General features: G+C 44.9%; 1 protein-coding gene and 1 long non-coding RNA gene across 3 annotated transcripts in view; both read left to right on the top strand.

The window, feature by feature from the left end:
• The first annotated feature begins 8,781 nt into the window (after window positions 1-8,781).
• Window positions 8,782-11,477, top strand: LOC119325845. Of its 2 annotated transcripts, none has more exons than XR_005157723.1 (3): window positions 8,782-8,920; window positions 9,006-9,052; window positions 10,834-11,477. It is a non-coding gene; the product is annotated as an uncharacterized LOC119325845 (long non-coding RNA). The 2 variants fall into 2 exon arrangements; XR_005157724.1 differs by lacking the exon at window positions 10,834-11,477 and adding an exon at window positions 9,152-9,489.
• Window positions 11,478-13,637: 2,160 nt separating this feature from the next.
• Window positions 13,638-20,821, top strand: part of LOC119320575 (indole-2-monooxygenase-like) — a 21,881-nt gene continuing 14,697 nt past the window's right edge. Inside the window, exon 1 of the mRNA XM_037594624.1 lies at window positions 13,638-13,767. Within this exon, the coding sequence (XP_037450521.1) occupies window positions 13,638-13,767 (130 nt within the window). The remainder of the gene's footprint in view (window positions 13,768-20,821) is intronic.

The raw sequence follows: 20,821 nt of genomic DNA, 5'->3' as shown, positions 1-20,821 counted from the left end.
GTTTTTTTGTTGATTCTTCTTGCAGCTGTTTTTTTAGTCCCACCTCGCCAAGCGAGAGGCACTCGCAGCTATTTATAAGCCCTGAGTGCAGAGACGATGACGAAGAGGCCTAATGCTCCTGCACGTTGGTTAGCTTCAAGCCTTGAGGAATACGGTAGACTGCACAGAGCTATATGCAGTGCAGTTGACACTATTCCGAAAGGCTTGAAGCAAATTAATAAGCATTGCGCCTCTTTTTTATTTTTAATGACTTATTACAACTGAGAAATAAAAAGAAAAAAATAAATATAGCTGAGAAGAAAAAAACTATATAGAGAACTACTCAGAAATGAATTGAAGCAAAAAATAGTTGTGATTAACTGTACTAAAAAAGGAGCATAGATGCTTATTTTTAATGACTTATTACAACTCAGAAATAAAAAGAAAAGAAAATAGTTGTGATTAACTTTACTAAAAAAGGAGCATAGATGCTTATTTTTAATGACTTATTACAATTCAAAAATAAATAGAAGAAAAAATAGTTATGATTAACTTTACTAAAAAATGAGCATAGATGCTTATTTTTAATGACTTATTACAACTCAGAAATAAAAAGAAAAAAATAAATATAGCAGAAAAGAAAAAAAAAACTATATAAAAAGATACTCAGAAATGAATTGAAGCAAAAAATAGTTGTGATTAACTGTACTAAAAAAGGAGCATAGATGCTTATTTTTAATGACTTATTACAACTCAGAAATAAAAAGAAGAAAAAATAGTTGTGATTAACTTTACTAAAATATGAGCATAGATGCTTATTTTTAATGACTTATTACAATTCAAAAATAAATAGAAGAAAAAATAGTTATGCTTAACTTTACTAAAAAATGAGCATAGATGCTTATTTTTAATGACTTATTACAACTCAAAATTAAAAAGAAAAAAATAAATATAGCAGAAAAGAAAAAAAACTATATAAAAAGCTACTCAAAAATGAGCATAGATGCGCTTATGGAGGAAATTCAAATTAAATTCATAACAAATTTCAAGAGAAATTCTTACGAATTTAGCCTAAATTTCTTATATAAGGGCATCTATTTTTATTTTCAGAGGAGCTCAATAAGGCAGAGAGGGAGGGGCTTATAAACCGGTCTGATTCCCCTCCGGTTTGCGAGGTGGGACTAAACTTTGGCCGCAACGAGGACCAACCCTTTAGTCCCGGTTGGTGGAATGGACCGGAACTAATGGTCGTCCTTTGGTCCCGGTTCAGGCCACCAATCGGGACCAATGGTGGTGGGCCAGAAGCGAGGGCCATTGATCCCGGTTTGTCCCACCAACCGGGACCAATAGGTCCAGACGAACCGGGATCAATGGCCCACGTGACCCGGCCGGCCCCTGGGGCTCACGAACCGGGTCCAATGCTCCCATTGGTCCCGGTTCTAGATTGAACCGGGACTAATGGGCTGAACCGGCCTGGATCATTGGCCCCTTTTCTACTAGTGTGGGGGAAGCAATTGCAATGCGTCATGCGCTGATATTCGCAGAGGAAGCTGGTTCCAGAATAACATGGTGGCATCTAATTGTTTGACCTTGGTTACCAAAGTAAAGAGCAATATGGCTGATAGATCTCATATAGGTGCCGTTGTATTTGATATCAAAAGTAGGGCCTCAAGCTTCTTATCTTGTAAGTTTATTCATGTAAATCGAGCCTGTAATGTGGCAGCACATGTTCTGGCGAAATCAGCAGAACATGATGTTGGGTCCTGTTGGTATAACGAGGCTCTTGAAATTATCAGGACCATTGTGTGTACTGAACAATTAGCTAAATGAATGAATGATGCTGCCTAAGTTACAACCAAACTATGAACAACCTCAGCCGCCCGAAGATTCGGCCGGCCAGCAGTATTTAGTTGTTTTCCTTTTTAATATAACGATGGCCGGCGTTGGTGAGCTAATTAGTTAGCTTGTAGGGACAAAGGTGCGTGCTCATAGCAGGAGCGAATAGGCTCTTTCTTGTGGCTTCATTTGTTTTGGGGGCACCTAAGACATCAAAGAAAGAAAGAAGCTCAAAAGTACAGACTTGTAAACTAAAAAGATAACAGTTTTGCTAACGCACATCTAATATCATAAGTGTTCCACATTTAAGTTCTATGTTATTGACCTTATGTGAAGATTCGTGTATTTTATACTTGATTGAGTCGCTTAGATGTGTAATAATTAGAGCACATCTATCCTAGACACACACCAAAAAAAAAGTTGCAGGCTTGGTTAGCTAGGTTATCTTGTAAACTTGATTTCTCCCCACGTATGTTCAAGCATCTGATGTTTTGTAAATCCATCCCGGCATTCAATCAATGATAGACCATCTGATGTGACCGTGGCATGTGTGCTACATAAATTGAATTTATGTGTGACGCATAAGGAGGGAATCAACTCCGAAGCAATTTTACGAACCAATCTATGGTTGCATGGTTGGAAGGATCGTAGTATTCTCAACCCATCAGGATTTGAGTCATAGACTTGACGTTGGTGGTCGCATTTTTTTGAATTTATTTTGTGTTTTTTGGCGATGTTCGTTCCACAAGGAGAATAGACAATCTGCTTGACAGACTCCCATCGCCTCCCTACAAGCTCCCTCTCATCGGCCACCTCCACCTTGTCGGCTCACTGCCCCACACTTCCCTCCGCAATCTTGCCGAGAAGCATGGCCCCGATGTCATGCTTCTACGCCTTGGCGCCGTCCCCAGCCTCGTTGTGTCGTCGGCTCGTGCAGCCATGGCAGTAACGTGAAAAATTAGACGAACGTAACGTGAAAAATTAGACGAACGGGGTGGACGTTTAGGTAAGCAGTTTGTTGGTACTGATATTTTTTGGTAGTTAAAATGCTGCAAATTTCAGTATGAAAAGTGGCTGGTAGTGGCATTTGATGGTTTCTTCAGTAAACTGCTTAAGCTACGATCGACGATTTCCGTTCAGGGCGACGTGTGTCTATGTATGACTATTTTAATTGATTTTGCTCTATCATGTCCTGTGTAGTTCAGCAACGAACCTAATTTTTTAGTTGAATAGGTGATTGTTCCTGCATGACAACACAACATATGACTCGGTATCTGAAGGAAAAAAGAACTGAAAAAGTTTAACATTGAATTTGTTTTTGTTCAGGTCAGCTATGCATTTTTGTGTGGTTCAGAATTATATGATGACCCACCTAAGTCTGCGGTTACACTTTGGTACAAATGCAGAGTCAGGATTGGGGCTGAAGCAGGTAGAGCGCCATGCCAAAATAGGATTTCAGCAATGGAGAAATCAATCCGGGGGTTTGCCGAACATCCTGGTGACAATGTCATTGTGCCAAAATTAGGGACTAGCTTCCACACACTGGGTGAAGCTTATGATTTTTACAATCTGTAGTCATGGGAGAAAGGTTTTGGCATCTCAAATTTCTTCCTTTGCAAACAGACACTCGATGCAATAAGTGAGTCGTTGATCGACCTCCCAATGATGGAAGTAGCACTGTGTTTGGTGAGAGGTGGGATGAACTGCCTGGAAGAAAATTATGTTACCCTTGCAAACTATGGACAAGGGGTGTCATCCGGTACCCTCTCAGCCTTCAGTCTTCGAACTTATATTACAGTTTTTCACTTCGGCGTCCACACAAGATCTATCTAGGTAGGCATTTGCACTGGACCTGATTAAATACAGTATATGATGTACTTTGCACATGTGCTTATTTTTTGCGACAATTATTCTGCCGTTTAAAACTCTCCTATTTTTCAGGAACTTGTGCACGAGAATCCTATGTTTGTAAGGATAACAGGGGTGGTGCTTGTTAGAGAATATGTTTCCGTAGCATCTCAAACTCCTTTCCTTCTCCTACTCAAACTCCTTGTAATATTCCTTGTACTCCAAGCTTGGCTTCGGCCGCATCAATCAATATAAACAGAACCGCGGCTCCCCTCGAGGGAGTAGGAACGCTTATTATCTTTCATGGTAATCAGAGCCACCTCTTCTCCTACATCTAGCCACAAATCAAAACCCTAGAACCACATATCATCGTCTCCATGGCTTCTTCGTCCGGCGTCGGCCTCAACCTCGGATCGCCGCCATCTGAGAAGCTAGCAAGAGGAAACTTCATCCTCTGGAAGACCCAGGTGCTCCCAGCCCTGCGAGGTGCGCAGGTAACCGGGCTCCTGGACAACTCTGACGCCGCTCCACCCAAGACTGTGGAGATCACGAAGGCGGACAAGACGACGGCCCTCGAGCCGAACCCTCTGTACGGGCCCTGGATCGCCAAAGACCAGCAGGTCCTGTCATATCTTCTCAACTCCATGTCTCCAGAAATCCTTGCGCAAGTCGTCGGGAAGGACTCCACCTATGAGCTCTGGACGACGGTGAACAATCTCTTCGCCTCGCAATCACAGTCCCGGATCACCAATCTAAGGATCGCGATCACCAATACCAAGAAGGGCACAATGTCGAGCTCGGCGTATATGGCGAAGATGAAAAGCCTTGGGGATGAACTAGCTGCCGCTGGTCGTCCCGTCTCTGATCCGGAGATGGTGGACTACATACTCGCAGGACTCGACCGCGACTACGACTCCGTGGTGGCGGCGATCGGCGCTGTCAAGAACACAATCACCGCCGATGACCTCTTCGCTCAGATCTCCGCCTTTGATCAGAGGATGGAGATGCTGGGAGACTCGTCTTCAGGCGGGTTTCATTCATCTGCCAACGCCGTCTACAGAGGCCGCGGCCAGTCCCGTGGTAGATCCCGTGGGCGAGGAGGAAGAGGGCGCGGCCGCGGTGACCACGGTGACCGCAGTGACCGCCAGCCTTCTCCTGCAAGTAGAGGCGGCGGATTCAGAGGACGCCCTCGACAGCAACAGCAACAGCAGGTACGCGAGCAGCAGCATGACTATCCTGAGTGCCAGATATGCTATAGACATCATCCAGGAGGTGCACGTGTCTGCTGGTGGCGCTATGAAGAGAATGATCAAGAAGAGAAGGAGGCGCATGCTGTCTCCTATGGCGTGGACACTAATTGGTACGCAGACAGTGCAGCAACAAATCACATCACAGGTGAACTTGACAAGCTGACAGTACGGGAGAAGTACAACGGAGGCGACCAAATTCGCACGGCAAGCGGTTCTGGTATGAATATCACCCACATTGGTAGTTCAATTGTTCAAAACCCCATGAAAAATTTGCACCTTAAAGATGTCTTGCATGTTCCTCAAACTTCCAAAAATCTTGTTTATGTTCATCGATTCACCCTTGATAATAATGTTCTTATAGAATTCTATCCTCACTTTTTCTTGGTTAAGGATTTGAGCACAAGGAGAATCATTCTTAGAGGACGGTGCGTGGGAGGTCTCTATCCACTCATATCATCATCATCATCTTCATGGTCCAATAAACAAGCAAATATTGTCACCAAGCCATCATCATCAAGGTGGCATAGTCGATTAGGTCATCCATCTTCAGTCATAGTTAAATATGTTCTTAGCAAAAATAAACTCTGTTATGAGAATAGTGTTGAGTCAGTTTGTGATCCGTGTCAACAAGCAAAAAGTCATCAATTACCCTATCCCATCTCTACTAGTGTGTCTACTGCTCCTCTACAACTTATATTTTCAGATGTATGGGGACCAGCCCCTACTTCAGTTGGGAGATTTTCTTACTATGTAAGCTTTATTGCTGACTATAGTAAATTTACTTGGATTTACTTGTTAAAGAAACGGTCTGATGTATTCCAAGTCTTCATCAATTTTCAAAACCTTGTTGAACGCAAACTGAACTCCAAGATCATTGCTATGCAAAGTGACTGGGGTGGTGAGTATGAAAAATTGAACTCTTTCTTCCAAAAACTTGGTATTTCACATCATGTCTCTTGCCCTCATGCTCATCAACAAAACGGATCTGCTGAAAGAAAGCACCGTCACATAGTTGATATGGGGCTAGCATTGCTAGCAAATGCATCCATGCCACTCAAATTCTGGGATGAAGCATTCTTAACCGCTACATATCTTATCAATTTGCTTCCTAGTAAAGTCATCAAATTTGAAACACCTATTACACGACTCCTTGGTGTCACACCCAACTACACATCTCTTCGTGTTTTCGGTTGTGCATGTTGGCCCAACCTCAGACCCTATAACACACGCAAACTCGCTTTTCGCTCCAAAAAGTGTGTCTTCTTAGGCTAAAGTCCCATGCACAAAGGAGTTAAATGTCTAGATGTTCCTACTGGTAGGGTCTACATATCCAGAGATGTAGTTTTTGATGAGTCAGTGTTCCCTTTTGCTTCCCTTCATCCCAATGCTGGTGCACTTCTCCGCAAGGAAATCCTTCTTCTTCCTCCACATCTTCGGTCTTTTGATCATGGGGGCGACAGTTGTACTAACCAAAGTGATGATATTCCTGCTGGTATTGGTTCTTCTCTGTTGCCTGTACAGGTCCCTGGTGAAAACGGCGCTCAAAATGATCAAAATTTCGAAAATCAAGCTCAAGATCATCTTATATTTCATGCTGAGGAAGGAGACGAACCTGGCACAGATGACGAAGCTGATCCGGCGGCGCCCGCAACTCCTGTTCGTGCGCAGACCTCGGATCCCGCGGCCAAATCAGCCTCGGATCGCGCTCCCACCAACCGCGGCGCTGATTCAGCAGCAGGCGGGACCAGCTGCGGGGTCGGCTGCGGGGCCGAATCCGCCTCGCCCAGCGCGCGCCACTCCCACGCCGCCACCTCAGCAGCAGGCGGGACCAGCCATGGGGCCGGATCTCCCTCGCCCAGCGCGCGCCTGCAACCGCGGTCGGGCGGTCGATCCGCTGTGCCGGCTAGGGCGGCTGGCACCCGTGTGGTGGACACATAAGCGGCCACACCAACGGCTACAGGATCCTCTGCGCAGGTGGCGCCAAATTCGCCTGTGTCATCACATGCAGCTTCCTCGGGATCTTCTGCGGCGAGTGCTCCTGTGGTCCAGCCAGCAGTTTCTTCACGAGTTATGACTCGATTACAGAAAGGTATACGAAATCCTAAAATAAGAAAAGATGGGACTATACCATATGGAATGTTGTGTATTTCAGGAGAACCAACAACATTGAATAGTGCACTTGATGATCCTAAGTGGAAGAAGGCAATGGATGAGGAATATTCTGCACTTATGAGGAACAAGACATGGCATCTTGTACCAAATCAGAAAGGTAAAAATATCATCGATTGCAAATGGGTTTACAGAATTAAAAAGAAGGCAGATGGCTCCATTGACAGGTACAAAGCACGTCTCGTTGCAAAGGGTTTTAAACAACGTTATGGTATTGATTATGAGGACACTTTCAGTCCTGTTGTTAAAGCTGCAACTATCAGACTTGTGCTAGCCATTGCTGTATCCAAGGGTTGGAGTCTACGACAGCTAGATGTACAGAATGCGTTTTTGCATGGCATTTTAGAAGAGGAAGTGTTTATGAGACAACCACCTGGTTATGAGGACAAGAAGTCACCACATTATGTTTGCAAGCTTGACAAGGCACTCTATGGTTTAAAACAAGCACCCAGAGCATGGTACTCCAGATTGAGCTTACAGTTGAAATATCTTGGTTTCATTGCCTCCAAAGCTGATACATCATTGTTTATTTATAACAAGGCTGGAGTAGTCATTTTTGTGCTTATATATGTTGATGATATCATCGTTGCAAGTTCTTCACAAAATGCTACTAATGCACTTCTGCATGATTTGAGCTCAGAGTTTGCCTTGAAAGACCTAGGTGATTTGCATTTCTTCCTAGGTATTGAGGTCAAGAAAACTCAAGATGGAATTATGTTAAATCAGGAGAAATATATCACTGAGCTTCTGTCTCGCATGGGGATGAAGAATTGCAAGCCAGTTCCTACACCTTTGTCTTCCTCAGAAAAACTTTCAGCATATGAAGGTGTGCCACTTCAGGAGGAGGAAAGTACAAGGTATAGGAGTACTGTGGGAGCATTACAATATTTAACTCTCACACGTCCAGATATCTCATTTGCTGTCAACAAGGTTTGTCAATATCTGCATGCACCTACTTCTGCACATTGGTCAGCTGTCAAGAGAATTGTAAGATATGTAAAGCATACTATGGGAATAGGACTTCATTTCAAACAGTCTAATTCCTCTCTTGTGAGTGCATTCTCTGATGCTGACTGGGCAGGATGCAGTGATGACAGAAGATCAACTGGAGGCTTTGCAGTATTTTTTGGGTCTAACCTTATTTCTTGGAGTGCCAGAAAGCAAGCCACCGTGTCACGGTCAAGCACAGAAGCTGAATATAAGTCCTTGGCAAATGCAACTGCAGAAATCGTTTGGGTTGAATCACTTCTTGAGGAATTGGGAATCAAGAAGAATCGTATCTCGTGTTTATGGTGTGATAACTTGGGAGCAACATATTTGTCCGCAAATCCTGTGTTTCATGCAAGGACAAAGCACATCGAAATTGATTTTCACTTTGTGCGAGAAAGGGTTGCAGCCAAGAAACTCGAGATACGGTTTATTCCCTCCAAGGATCAAGTAGCAGACGGTTTTACAAAGGCATTGCCATCAAGACCATTTGAGGAGTTCAAGAGTAATCTTAATCTAGGGTAGTTAAGATTAAGGGAGGGTGTTAGAGAATATGTTTCCGTAGCATCTCAAACTCCTTTCCTTCTCCTACTCAAACTCCTTGTAATATTCCTTGTACTCCAAGCTTGGCTTCGGCCGCATCAATCAATATAAACAGAACCGCGGCTCCCCTCGAGGGAGTAGGAACGCTTATTATCTTTCAGTGCTGAAGGAACAGCTTGGGGGTGACACGATGATTGACCATGAGCTGATGTCTGTCATTATCCATCGGTGTTGCCAGGCTGACCAGGAAGCCGATGAAGAATCGCCCTACCTAACATGGAGGCACCAACTTCAACCCGATTTTCTCGGTGAGGGAAAATTAACATTGCAAAGTATGCAAATAACTATCAGTTTTTGATCGCGTGCTGATTTTGATTCATTACCCCGCTGCAGACATTGGTGCTCACTACGGGGACAAGCTCAAGCTCCCCATTACAAAGGTATGAAACCATCCAATATGTTCCCATGTTTGACTCGTAAATTATGTTACCCTCGCTTAAATTATGTTCTCACTGGTATACGCCGGCATCATTACACAGCACAACATATGAAAATCAATAAGCAAAGCCCTGCACGAATGCATGAAGCTACAGGGCAATTTCTGCCCCCTCGCCCGTGAGGCACTTCGGCATGTTCTTGCCCCATCAGACTCCGCATTTGACACCAGCTGAAACGCCGCCGTACTAAATTACCCAGGATGTCCCACTAGGTGATTTATATCCTTAGCATCTCATGATGGGGGATGTCCCACTAGATGATTTATATCCTTAGCATCTCATGAACATAAGTGTTCCCAACGCAAGCTTATGTACCCCTAATGCTACATTTGAATTTTGTGCCGAGCATTTGTACTATCAAAGACCATGGTTTCAAACCATATCCTTTGTTGTTAAGCAATCTGCTGCCCTTGGTATACTCTCTCCTTGCGTCGTGCCATGCACATGTTTTGGTATCTTACTTCAGCTCGGTGGTCAACACTTTTTGCATCCACAAGCTTTTTTATGTCTGATCTATACAGTCGCTCATTCATGTCCAAGATCCAACACATTCACACTTACCGACAACTATCCGATGATTTGGCCAGTCTGCACAATCCATAGACTACATCTGCAACAGATATTCAAATTTATTAATTTTCCAACCTCATCCCACAAACACATTACCCTTTCCCTTGCTTAAAACACCCACCGGCTCATGAATGGGACACCAAATTTAACTTCAACTCGCAACCCCAAGTGTTCAATGGCACCATCTTGGATCAGCCAGAGATAGTCTTACAGACTGATGCTTTCTACATGCTCTGGCCCTTTAGCGACAACCACATGCAGGAGCAAACTTTAACTGAATTTACATGTACAGAACACCCAAACATAACTGAATACCACACAACAAGAAGTCGACCACACATTATATAAACCAGTACAAGCATCGAGTAGTTCCATTTTATCATCAAGCAGCTCACATAAGGCACGTAGTGTCATTACATGGGATTACACATAAATAAATAACAGAGTGATCACTTAGTCTTACACACCAAATGTATGGGGTGCAAGCTAAACTGTAATCACTGGCTCAAAACACCCATGACATACTTAGCAAACTTTAACGAATATGTTTTCCAAATTTACATTCGTGCTTGCGTTTCCAAACTGAAATACGTGTAAGCTTCAGACAGACCGGAACAAGAGCACCTCAATCATGAAATCCGGCAGCTCAGCTTTATTCACAAAATCACCTCATACGCGATTGAATGTCGGAGGTAATACAACTGGTTCTGCACATGGACATTTCAATAATCAGTTATAATATTCCAACCGGAAACTGTCAGGTATGGTAACAGGTGCTTGAACCACTTCCTGCGATTCGCAAATCACGAATCATTCTCAGTGATGTTCAGCTACTATATACTGTTGGAATCCCATGCTAATTTAAAATTTGACTTACTTGGTGAGCTCCCTTGAGGTGCATGCAAGCATTTTTTCATAGAAAGCTGGCACATCCTTTCGCAAGTGGCTCTTCATGCTTAAAAATGGCGATTGAGCTCGGCCTGGTACTCCTCGTTCGATCTCATGAATCTACAAAGTCCACCCTGCAGAATCAAAAGGATTAGCACACACAATAATTAAAAACGGATCTGACTGGATTAACCATGCAGTTTAATCTGCAACTTACATCTCTCTATTGCACTTGTAGAAATGATTCCCTGCATTCGCTGATCCAGGTGATTACCCGCTCGCCGAGTCGCTGCATGGGATGAGCGGCTGTATCTCCTTCCGTACGGTGACCGACAATGAGGTAGACATGAAAGACTAAAGATGGAAGACTGATTGCCACAGCGGATCTGTTCGGATTTGGATTGGATTTAGTAGGGTGTGGATAAGACGAGCTGTGTTGGGAAGGTTGGTGGCTACAACGAGTCAACGACCGAGCACCATAGATATACTCCGTCACGCCGTTAGCCCAGAATCTTCTGCAAGACGGCTCATATCGTCTACCTCCATCCCGAGCCGCGCTCTTCATGTCTAACGGGGTAAGGATTGATGCTTGTCAGACGTGGACCATAGGACACTATAATAAATCAAATACAGAGTTCATACCTGGGCCTATACTTCTTGGGCTGTGCATCTCGAGACGAACTTGTGGCAGAGATAACGAGCACACAGGTGCTCGAGCTCACAAAAGCACATTCGGTATGAAAGGATATTCTAATGTTGATGTTGCAGAGCAAAAGTTTGGCTTCGAAGAGAGATTTACTTGAGTTTCCATTAGAAAAACCCATAGTGATACAGAAAGGTTTTTGGCACAGTTTGACATGCATGAAAAATTGCTACGGGTTTACTATTGAACTAAAAGCTTGGACTGATCCTTCTTTTTGGTATGTACTGTTCTGTATCACTATGGGTTTATTACTGTCCTCCTCCGTTTCGTAGCCTCCGGTTAGGTAAAATAGCTAGCACATGCGTGTGATAGATGTGTAGTCGACGATGTATCCCTTGGATGGTTTCTACCACTAAAAGCTTCTGATTCTTCCTCTTTGTAGTTGATTTAGTTCAATAAAAAATAGTCAGACACTTAACTGTAGATTTGACCGAGCAAATTTGGGTTCTGCCTCTCTAGGATTAGAACTGTAGTTATTTCCTGTCATGCAATATTGTTTTCCACCATATTTATTTATTTAAATCTTGAATAGGGGAATTATAAGAATGCAAATTAATAAGAGTTGTTCATATTTTGCTAGCAAGTACATGCTATTATTATTACGGTGGAGTGCCGATTGCTGAAATATGTCTTCGACGTCTATTTTAATTTTTTGTTTCAGTCTACTGGATAAATTTTTCTTGTGTGAACTAAAACATAGGAGCATGCGCCAGAAGCTTGGTATAGGCTAAAATATTGTGATCAACTTGGACCAAGGTCCTGCATTCTATGGAAGTTGCAGTGTTGAAGCTGCTTCGACTGATCCCTAATAGATCTTGACTTCACTCAGAAGTGAGGCATATTGGGCTTAATATATCTTGATTGATACCTAAGGAATTGTTGGATTAGGTTCCTATGTGCCTATGCTTTTTGTTTTGCTTTTGGCCAATTGGTTTTTATCCATTGTATGAATATTTTGTGTCTTTGTAGTGAAAAAAACCTAACAACAACATTTAAACTTCTACTTATATTCAATAGCTTATCAGTTTCTTATGATCTGAATTCTCACCTGACTTTTGTGCTGCTCAGAAAATATGTGGGTACGGAGCTCTGCCCACAAACCTGGATTCAAGTGATTGGTGGCGGGTTCTAGGTTATATAGTGAACAATCTTTGTAGCTTTTTGTTATGGAGCTGCTAGAAGGAGGGCGCGAGAGGGCCGGCCGGGGGCCTTTTTGCCCACGGCCAGGCAAGAGGGAAGGGATTTCCTTCTTAATTCTTGCTTGCTTAGATTGATACATCTTCTCTCTTCATATAGAGATGTTTACTTGACTCCCAAGCAAGACTTACTTGACTCCTAAGCAAGCGACCCTTATCTCTAATTAACCCTAAGACTAATGGGCCCATTAGGCCCATTACGTACTCTAACACTACACCCCACCTCGACATGCAGCTTGTCCTCGAGCTGCAGCCTAACCAACTTATAACCATGACTCGACGCAACACAAGCCTAACACAACAAGCCTTTTACATCTCGGCTTGTTTTATTATTCTCAACCCGAAATGGACTGGGACGCTTTATTTTGGACCCCTTAACAGAAAGTGGACACCATCCGCACATCGGACGTGCACGTGTACAGCCACTTGGATCCCATGGACACCACCTGGACAAAAGGAGTGCATGTGTATGACCACCTGGAAGTGGTCGCAAGAGTGACCAGAAGAGGCGCCCTCGCGGCGGCCGGTGGCGGAATGCAGTGGTGCTATTCGGTGCGCTGCTGTCGGTGACGCCATGCCTTTTCCCTGCCGGACGGATGTTGGTTTGCACCGCACAGGAAAGAGTGGAGGGCTTGTGATGAAGAATGACAAGGAGGGGTGCGCCCCCCAACCGTCGATGTCGCAAAATTTGAGGTCGCTGCCCGCAGGGAAACCAGCATGCCCGCCGCCTGTGGGGGAAACCGCATGCCCAAGATCCCCGACGCAGCGGATGAGATCGACGTCCTTTGCGCAGCGAAGGGCAACTTGGAGGAGCGGCAACTGCAGACCACGCATCTCCCGCACACGCCGACGCGCTGGGAGGCCGCGCACAGCAGCCTGCAGCCTCACCGCCGCCGACACATGGCGGGTAGCGATCCAAAAAGGAAACGGTGACGGCGACGGTGACGGCAGGGACTGGACTTGGTGAAGCGGGACTCCCGCCGGTGCGGTCGATGCGGGACCGGAGCTGACCGGCGGTGGCTGCTACAGCTGCAGCGGCTGCTGCGGCTGCCACTACAGCCAGGGATGGGCGGTGGTGGCGATGGATGGCAGCTGCAGTGGCCCGGCGAGCGCGGCGAAGGCCGCCTGGTGCGGCGGCTGCCACGGCAGCCACAACGGTGCGGGGACGGCGATGGGCGCTGGAGGCGCGGTGGGAGCCGGCGTCGGCCACTGCGGACACTGTGGGGTGGCGGCGAGCAACGGCGGCAGCTGCAGCTGGGGCTGCAACGTCCCAGCAAACGCCGCGGAGGCCCCTGGATGCGGCGAGTACCATGGCAGGGGCGGCGGCGGCCCGTAGGGGCTGGCCAGGTACGGCCGGATCCCCTGGACGGCTGTGACGAGGTCGTTGAGGACCCTGGTGATCTCCGGGGTGTAGGTGGCGGTCGGTGGTGCAGTGGAGGGCGCCGGCATCTGGGCGGTGGCGGCGCCGGAGGATGCGACCAGCGGCGCGGTGTAGATGGCCAGTGGCGCGGTGGTGACGGTCGGCAGCGGAAGCGACGGGGTGGGCTGCGGCGAAGACATGATCGGAACTGAACTACCTGATACCAAATTATTATGGCGCTGCTAGAAGGAGGGCGCGAGAGGGCCGGCCGGGGGCCTTTTTGCCCACGGCCAGGCAAGAGGGAAGGGATTTCCTTCTTAATTCTTGCTTGCTTAGATTGATACATCTCCTCTCTTTATATAGAGAGGTTTACTTGACTCACAAGCAAGGCTTACTTGACTCCTAAGCAAGCGACCCTTATCTTTAATTAACCCTAAGACTAATGGGCCCATTAGGCCCCTTACGTACTCTAACACTTTTTTTTTGTAAAACGTACTAAACCCTGATGTGTTTAGTATAAAAAAATGCACCGTTGGCATGTAATGTACTATAGTGCTATGGATAATTTTGTCCTCCGAACCTATCGAATATGAACCACGTCTTGCCGGGTTGGATATGGGTGGGGGCAATGGGGGTGCAGCAAGCTTCAATTTCAATTTTTATTGGGTTATATGTAATGCTTTGGTGTGTTATATTGCACTGAAACTATATCACTATGTTTATTTTTTTATATGCCATGCTTTAGTTGCTTTGCTTTTGGAGGCTCCATCAGAATAGAGGCATCGTATGTGTCTACACTTCCTATCCCGAGGCTCAATTAGAATAGAGGCATCTTAGTTGTCTAATTTGTCCAGAGATTGGACTTTGGACACATTTTATCCTTCTATTATACTCATGGTCGTTCTGGAAAACGGATGCAATGCAAATGTTATGTATTCTGCTTGTGCTTGTTCAAGGGACCTCCTAATGACACACGATGGAAATGGGTCCGTGGATTAATTCAGATGGCATTAATTGGAGAGAAGGGATCTAGCTAGGTTTGCAATGGCATGTGTACTAACAAAAAATAGCATCCTCAGGTTCTCTCCTGCAAAACTAAAGTTCATGTTCGCAGGGCTAATAAATGTATATGGATTAAAATAAAGATGATGTGTATTCACCAATATATATATGTATTTCCATCAAGAAATAAGTTTGGAAGAGTAGTAACTACCATGGCATTTTCTTTCAGAATACAATGGTGTTTATTTGATAGTGTGTTTCTATGACATGCATATGTTGCTTTAATTTGCTCCTCTGCGAACCCCTCAAAATTATCTGACAATCTGCTTATACAAACAGCTTTGAGTTTGGTGCACTCTATTGCTTTGTTAGGCTTGGTGGTGTATCAGATTCAGGAGAATAATACTCCCTCTGTCATCATATTTTTGTTTGTGGTAATGCATGATATTCAACTGTATGTAACAATGTGGCAATGACTCAAGAGACATTGAATCTGCCTTCTTGGCTTAGGACATCAGGGGTGGTGCACACGTCTCACTTGGTGGCGGTGGCAGATCAGCAAGAACAAGGGTGGGGTTGTATTAGGGCGGAGAGCGGGGCGATTGGCGAGGGACTCCTCCTTGGCGATCTGTGGGGAAGTAAGGTGAGGTGGGTCTCATTCAATTTTAAAGCCGAGGGCTCCTGGAAAATGGAAAGGGTGTGTCTTGGGGTGGGATTTTTGTGTTGGGATCGTGTGCGAGAGATAACATGCCAGATAATCCAGACAAGCACATTTCTCCCCCACATATGGGCTCAATTTGAAGGAGTTCGGATTGTCCAAATAGTTGAATTTTGGAGAGCCTGCAAGGCGCCCGTTTGATGTCCTAACGCATCCGGATGTATGAGGGAGAAAGACGTTTTGACCTTGGCGATGACCTTAATTATTTGTTTGATTCATTTAGTTATATTCACTGGTAGAAAAAGAGGCTTCCGTCCAGCCCCATTAGTCGCGAAACTATAGGAACCACGACTAATGAACTCTTTAGTCGCGGTTCGGCAGACGAACCGCGACCAAAGGCCTGGGCCCAGGGCGCTCGGTGGCTAGCTGGTGCACGTGAGGGGATTTAGTCGCGGTTGGCCAGGCCAACCGCGACTAAAGGTGCCCAAAGGCCTTTAGTCGCGGTTGGCCAGGCCAACCGCGACTAAAGCTCCTCCCCTATATATACCAGTTCAGCACGCTCACTTAGCCATTTGGTGCCACTTCTCTTCACAAGCTTCACAAGGGGGTGTAGGTTTGCTTTTGGTTCCTTTTATGCACACAAGGTGTTTGATGAAATGCCCCAAGAGGGTGAAACAAACATGATATGAAGTGTTGGAGCCACACTTGAGGTTCCTCATTTATTTTTTCCTCCTCGATCGCGGTTAGCAACTTGAACCTTTCATGCATGTGTGTCATTGATAAAATATGCATGTGTGTTGTTCATTGTTTAATTTCTATTGTTTATAGCTAGTTAGTTTAACAAATGCATGATGGTTAATTATATATTTTATATTATAATAATGCAGATGAATCGGCAATGGATGTACGGTAACCGACTATCCCGCGAGTTCACTACGGGTTTGAAAGATTTCCTCGTAGTGGCTAATGCGAACAAGCAGAAGGGTTTTGTTATTTGTCCATGTGTTGACTGTAAGAATCAGAAGGGTTACTCTTCCTCAAGAGAAGTTCACCTGCACCTGCTTCGGCACGGTTTCATGCCAAGCTATAATTGTTGGACCAAGCATGGAGAAAGAGGGGTTATAATGGAAGAAGATGAAGAAGGGGATGATTTCATCGATGAAAGCTATCTTGCTCATTTCGGTGATACTTTCATGGAGGATGCTGAAGGTGAAGGGGAAGGTGAAGGTGAAGAAGAGGCACGTGATGAGACCGTTGATGATCTTGGTCGGACCATTGCTGATGCACGGAGACGCTGCGAAACTGAAAAGGAGAGGGAGAATTTGGATCGCATGTTAGAGGATCACAGAAAGTCGTTGTACCCCGGATGCGATGATGGTCTGAAAAAGCTGGGCTGCACACTGGATTTGCTGAAATGGAAGGCACAGGCAGGTGTAGCTGACTCGGCATTTGAAAACTTGCTGAAAATGTTGAAGAATATGTTTCCAAAGAATAACGAGTTGCCCGCCAGTACGTACGAAGCAAAGAAGGTTGTCTGCCCTCTAGGTTTAGAGGTTCTGAAGATACATGCATGCATCAACGACTGCATCCTCTACCGCGGTGAATACGAGAATTTGAATGAATGCCCGGTATGCACTGCATTGCGTTATAAGATCAGAGGCGATGACCCTGGTGACGATGTTGAGGGCGAGAAACCCAGGAAGAGGGTTCCTGCCAAGGTGATGTGGTATGCTCCTATAATACCACGGTTGAAACGTCTGTTCAGGAACAAAGAGCATGCCAAGTTGTTGCGATGGCACAAAGAGGACCGTAAGTCGGACGGGGAGTTGAGACACACCGCAGATGGAACGCAATGGAGAAAGATCGACAGAGAGTTCAAAGATTTTGCAGCTGACGCAAGGAACATAAGATTTGGTCTAAGTACAGATGGCATGAATCCTTTTGGCGAGCAGAGCTCCAGCCATAGCACCTGGCCCGTGACTCTATGCATCTACAACCTTCCTCCTTGGTTGTGCATGAAGCGGAAGTTCATTATGATGCCAGTGCTCATCCAAGGTCCGAAGCAACCCGGCAACGACATCGATGTGTACCTAAGGCCATTAGTTGATGAACTTTTATAGCTGTGGGGCAGACCTGGTGTCCGTGTGTGGGATGAGCACAAAAAAGAGGAATTTAACCTACGAGCGTTGCTTTTCGTAACCATCAACGATTGGCCTGCTCTTAGTAACCTTTCGGGACTGTCAAATAAGGGATACAATGCATGCACGCACTGCTTACATGAGACTGAAAGTGTACATTTGCCAAATTGTAAGAAGAACGTGTACCTTGGGCATCGTCGATTTCTTCCAAAAATTCATCCAGTAAGAAAGAAAGGCAAGCATTACAACGGCAAGGCAGATCACCGGCCGAAGCCTGCGGAACGCACTGGTGCTGAGGTATTTGATATGGTCAAGGATTTGAAAGTCATCTTTGGAAAGGGTCCTGGCGGACAATCAGTTCCGAAGGGAGCTGGCGGGCACGCAGCCATGTGGAAGAAGAAATCTATATTCTGGGAGCTAGAATATTGGAAAGTCCTAGAAGTCCGCTCTGCAATCGACGTGATGCACGTTACGAAGAATATTTGCGTGAACCTCCTAAGCTTCTTGGGCGTGTATGGGAAGACAAATGATACAAAGGAAGCACGGCAGGACCAGCAACGTTTGAAAGACCCTGATGACCGGCATCCGGAATGGTTTCAAGGTCGTTCCAGCTACGCTCTGACCAAAGAAGAGAAGGTCATCTTTTTTGAATGCCTGAGCAGTATGAAGGTCCCGTCTGGATTCTCGTCCAATATAAAGGGAATAATAAACATGGCGGAGAAAAATTTCCAAAATCTGAAGTCTCACGACTGCCACGTGATTATGACGCAATTGCTTCCGATTGCTTTGAGGGGGCTCCTGCCGGAAAATGTTCGAGTAGCCATTGTGAAGCTATGTGCATTCCTCAATGCAATCTCTCAGAAGGTAATCAATCCAGAAGATCTACCACGGTTACAGAACGATGTGATCCAATGTCTTGTCAGTTTCGAGTTGGTGTTCCCGCCATCCTTCTTCAATATTATGACGCACCTCTTGGTTCACCTAGTCGAAGAGATTTTCATTCTCGGTCCTGTATTTCTACACAGTATGTTCCCCTTCGAGAGGTTCATGGGAGTATTAAAGAAATATGTTCGTAACCGTGCTAGGCCAGAAGAAAGCATCGCCAAGGGCTATGGAAATGAGGAGGTAATTGAGTTTTGTGTTGACTTTGTTCCTGACCTTAAGCCGATTGGTCTTCCTCGATCGCGGCACGAGGGGAGACTAAGTGGAAAAGGCACGATCGGAAGGAAATCAACGATATGTATGGACGGCCATTCTCTGACTGAAGCACACCACACTGTACTGACCAATTCCAGCTTGGTGGCTCCGTACTTTGAGAAACACAAGAATATTTTACGCTCGGACAACCCGGGGAAGCCTGAATCCTGGATTAGGAAGGCCCACATGGAGACTTTCGGCAGTTGGTTGAGAAAACATTTAATGAATGACAATGATGTTGTAGATCAGCTGTACATGTTGGCCAAGACACCATCTTCGACTATAACGACTTTCCAAGGGTACGAGATAAATGGGAATACATTTTACACGATCACCCAAGATAAAAAGAGCACCAACCAAAACAGTGGTGTCCGCTTTGATGCAGCAACCGAGAATGGGCAAAAGGTCACATATTATGGTTACATAGAGGAGATATGGGAACTTGACTATGGACCCTCCTTTAAGGTCCCTTTGTTCCGGTGCAAATAGTTCAAGCTAACAGGAGGTGGGGTAAAGGTGGACCAGCAATACGGAATGACAATGGTGGATTTCAACAATCTTGGTTACCTTGACGAACCATTCGTCCTAGCGAAAGATGTCGCTCAGGTTTTCTATGTGAAGGACATGAGTAGCAAACCGAGGAAACGGAAAGATAATAAAACGATCAGTACATCATGCGATGATCCAAAGCGCCACATTGTTCTTTCAGGGAAAAGAAACATCGTGGGAGTGGAGGACAAGACAGACATGTCAGAAGATTATAATATGTTTGCTGAAATTCCGCCCTTCAAAGTAAACACCGACCCAAGCATTAAGTTAAATGATGAGGATGCTCCATGGATACGGCACAATCGTAAGCAAGCAGGGACACAAGGGAAGAAATGATGTGTAATAATTTATTGTACCAAACTTTGTTGAATGGATCATGTGAATTATATTACCCGTGATGTGTTTGGTGTCCATTTTCGAATGATTCGAGATACCACTGATGATACATGAAATTTGGAGTGATTTAGTCATACTCCTGCCTAGGCGTATAATATGCATACTCGTAGTCTTCATAGCCGCCGCCGTTGTACTGGTAGTCGTCGCCTTCTAAGTTGCCGCCGTCGTCGTCACTGCTGTCGTCGCTGTCGTCGGGCGGCGCTCGTGGCTCGAACTGAGGGTAGCGCAGGCGGGGGATATCGCCGGCCGTGATGTAGTCCATGACGCTCTGCAGAGTCCGGCCGTACCACCATAGCCGACGGCCGGCCTCTGGTATATTATTTTGAATTGAATTAGTTTTATTTTTCTTAATTTTTTGATATATTATTTGTACTTTTAGAATTTTGAATTGAATTAGTTTTATTTTTCTGAATTTTTTGATATAATATTTGTGTTTTTAACATATTGAATTGAATTAGTTCTATTTTTCTGAATTTTTTGATATATTATTTGTATTTTTAACATATTGAATTGAATTGGTTTTATTTTTCTTAATTTTTTGATATATTATATGTATTTTTAAGATTTTGAATTGAATTAGTTTTATTTTTCTGAATTTTTTGATATATTATTTGTATTTTTAACATTTTGAATTGAATTAGTTTTATTTTTCTTAATTTTTTGATATATTATTTGTATTTTTAGAATTTTGAATTGAATTAGTTTTATTTTTCTGAATTTTTTGATATAATATTTGTGTTTTTAACATATTGAATTGAATTAGTTTTATTTTTCTGAATTTTTTGATATATTATTTGTATTTTTAAGATTTTGAAAAAGAAAAAGTATTTTGAAAAATACCTTTAGGTTACCTTTAGTCGCGGGTCGCCTCCCCAACCGCGACTAAAGGGGGGGGCTATAAATACAAGGGCCCGAACACTTTCTCGTCTTCTCCGATTCAACACCGCGCCGAAGGCCTGCCGCTGTCGCCCTCGCCCTCGACGCCGCCCGCCGTCGCCCTCGCCCTCGACGCCGCCCACCGTCGCCCTCGCCCTCGACGCCGCCCACCGTCGCCC

The sequence above is a fragment of the Triticum dicoccoides genome, chromosome 6B (genome assembly GCF_002162155.2).
Source record: "Triticum dicoccoides isolate Atlit2015 ecotype Zavitan chromosome 6B, WEW_v2.0, whole genome shotgun sequence".
NCBI classification, from domain to species: domain Eukaryota; kingdom Viridiplantae; phylum Streptophyta; class Magnoliopsida; order Poales; family Poaceae; genus Triticum; species Triticum dicoccoides.
Note: the sequence above shows the minus strand (reverse complement) of the source record. Positions and strands in the feature narration are given on the sequence as shown.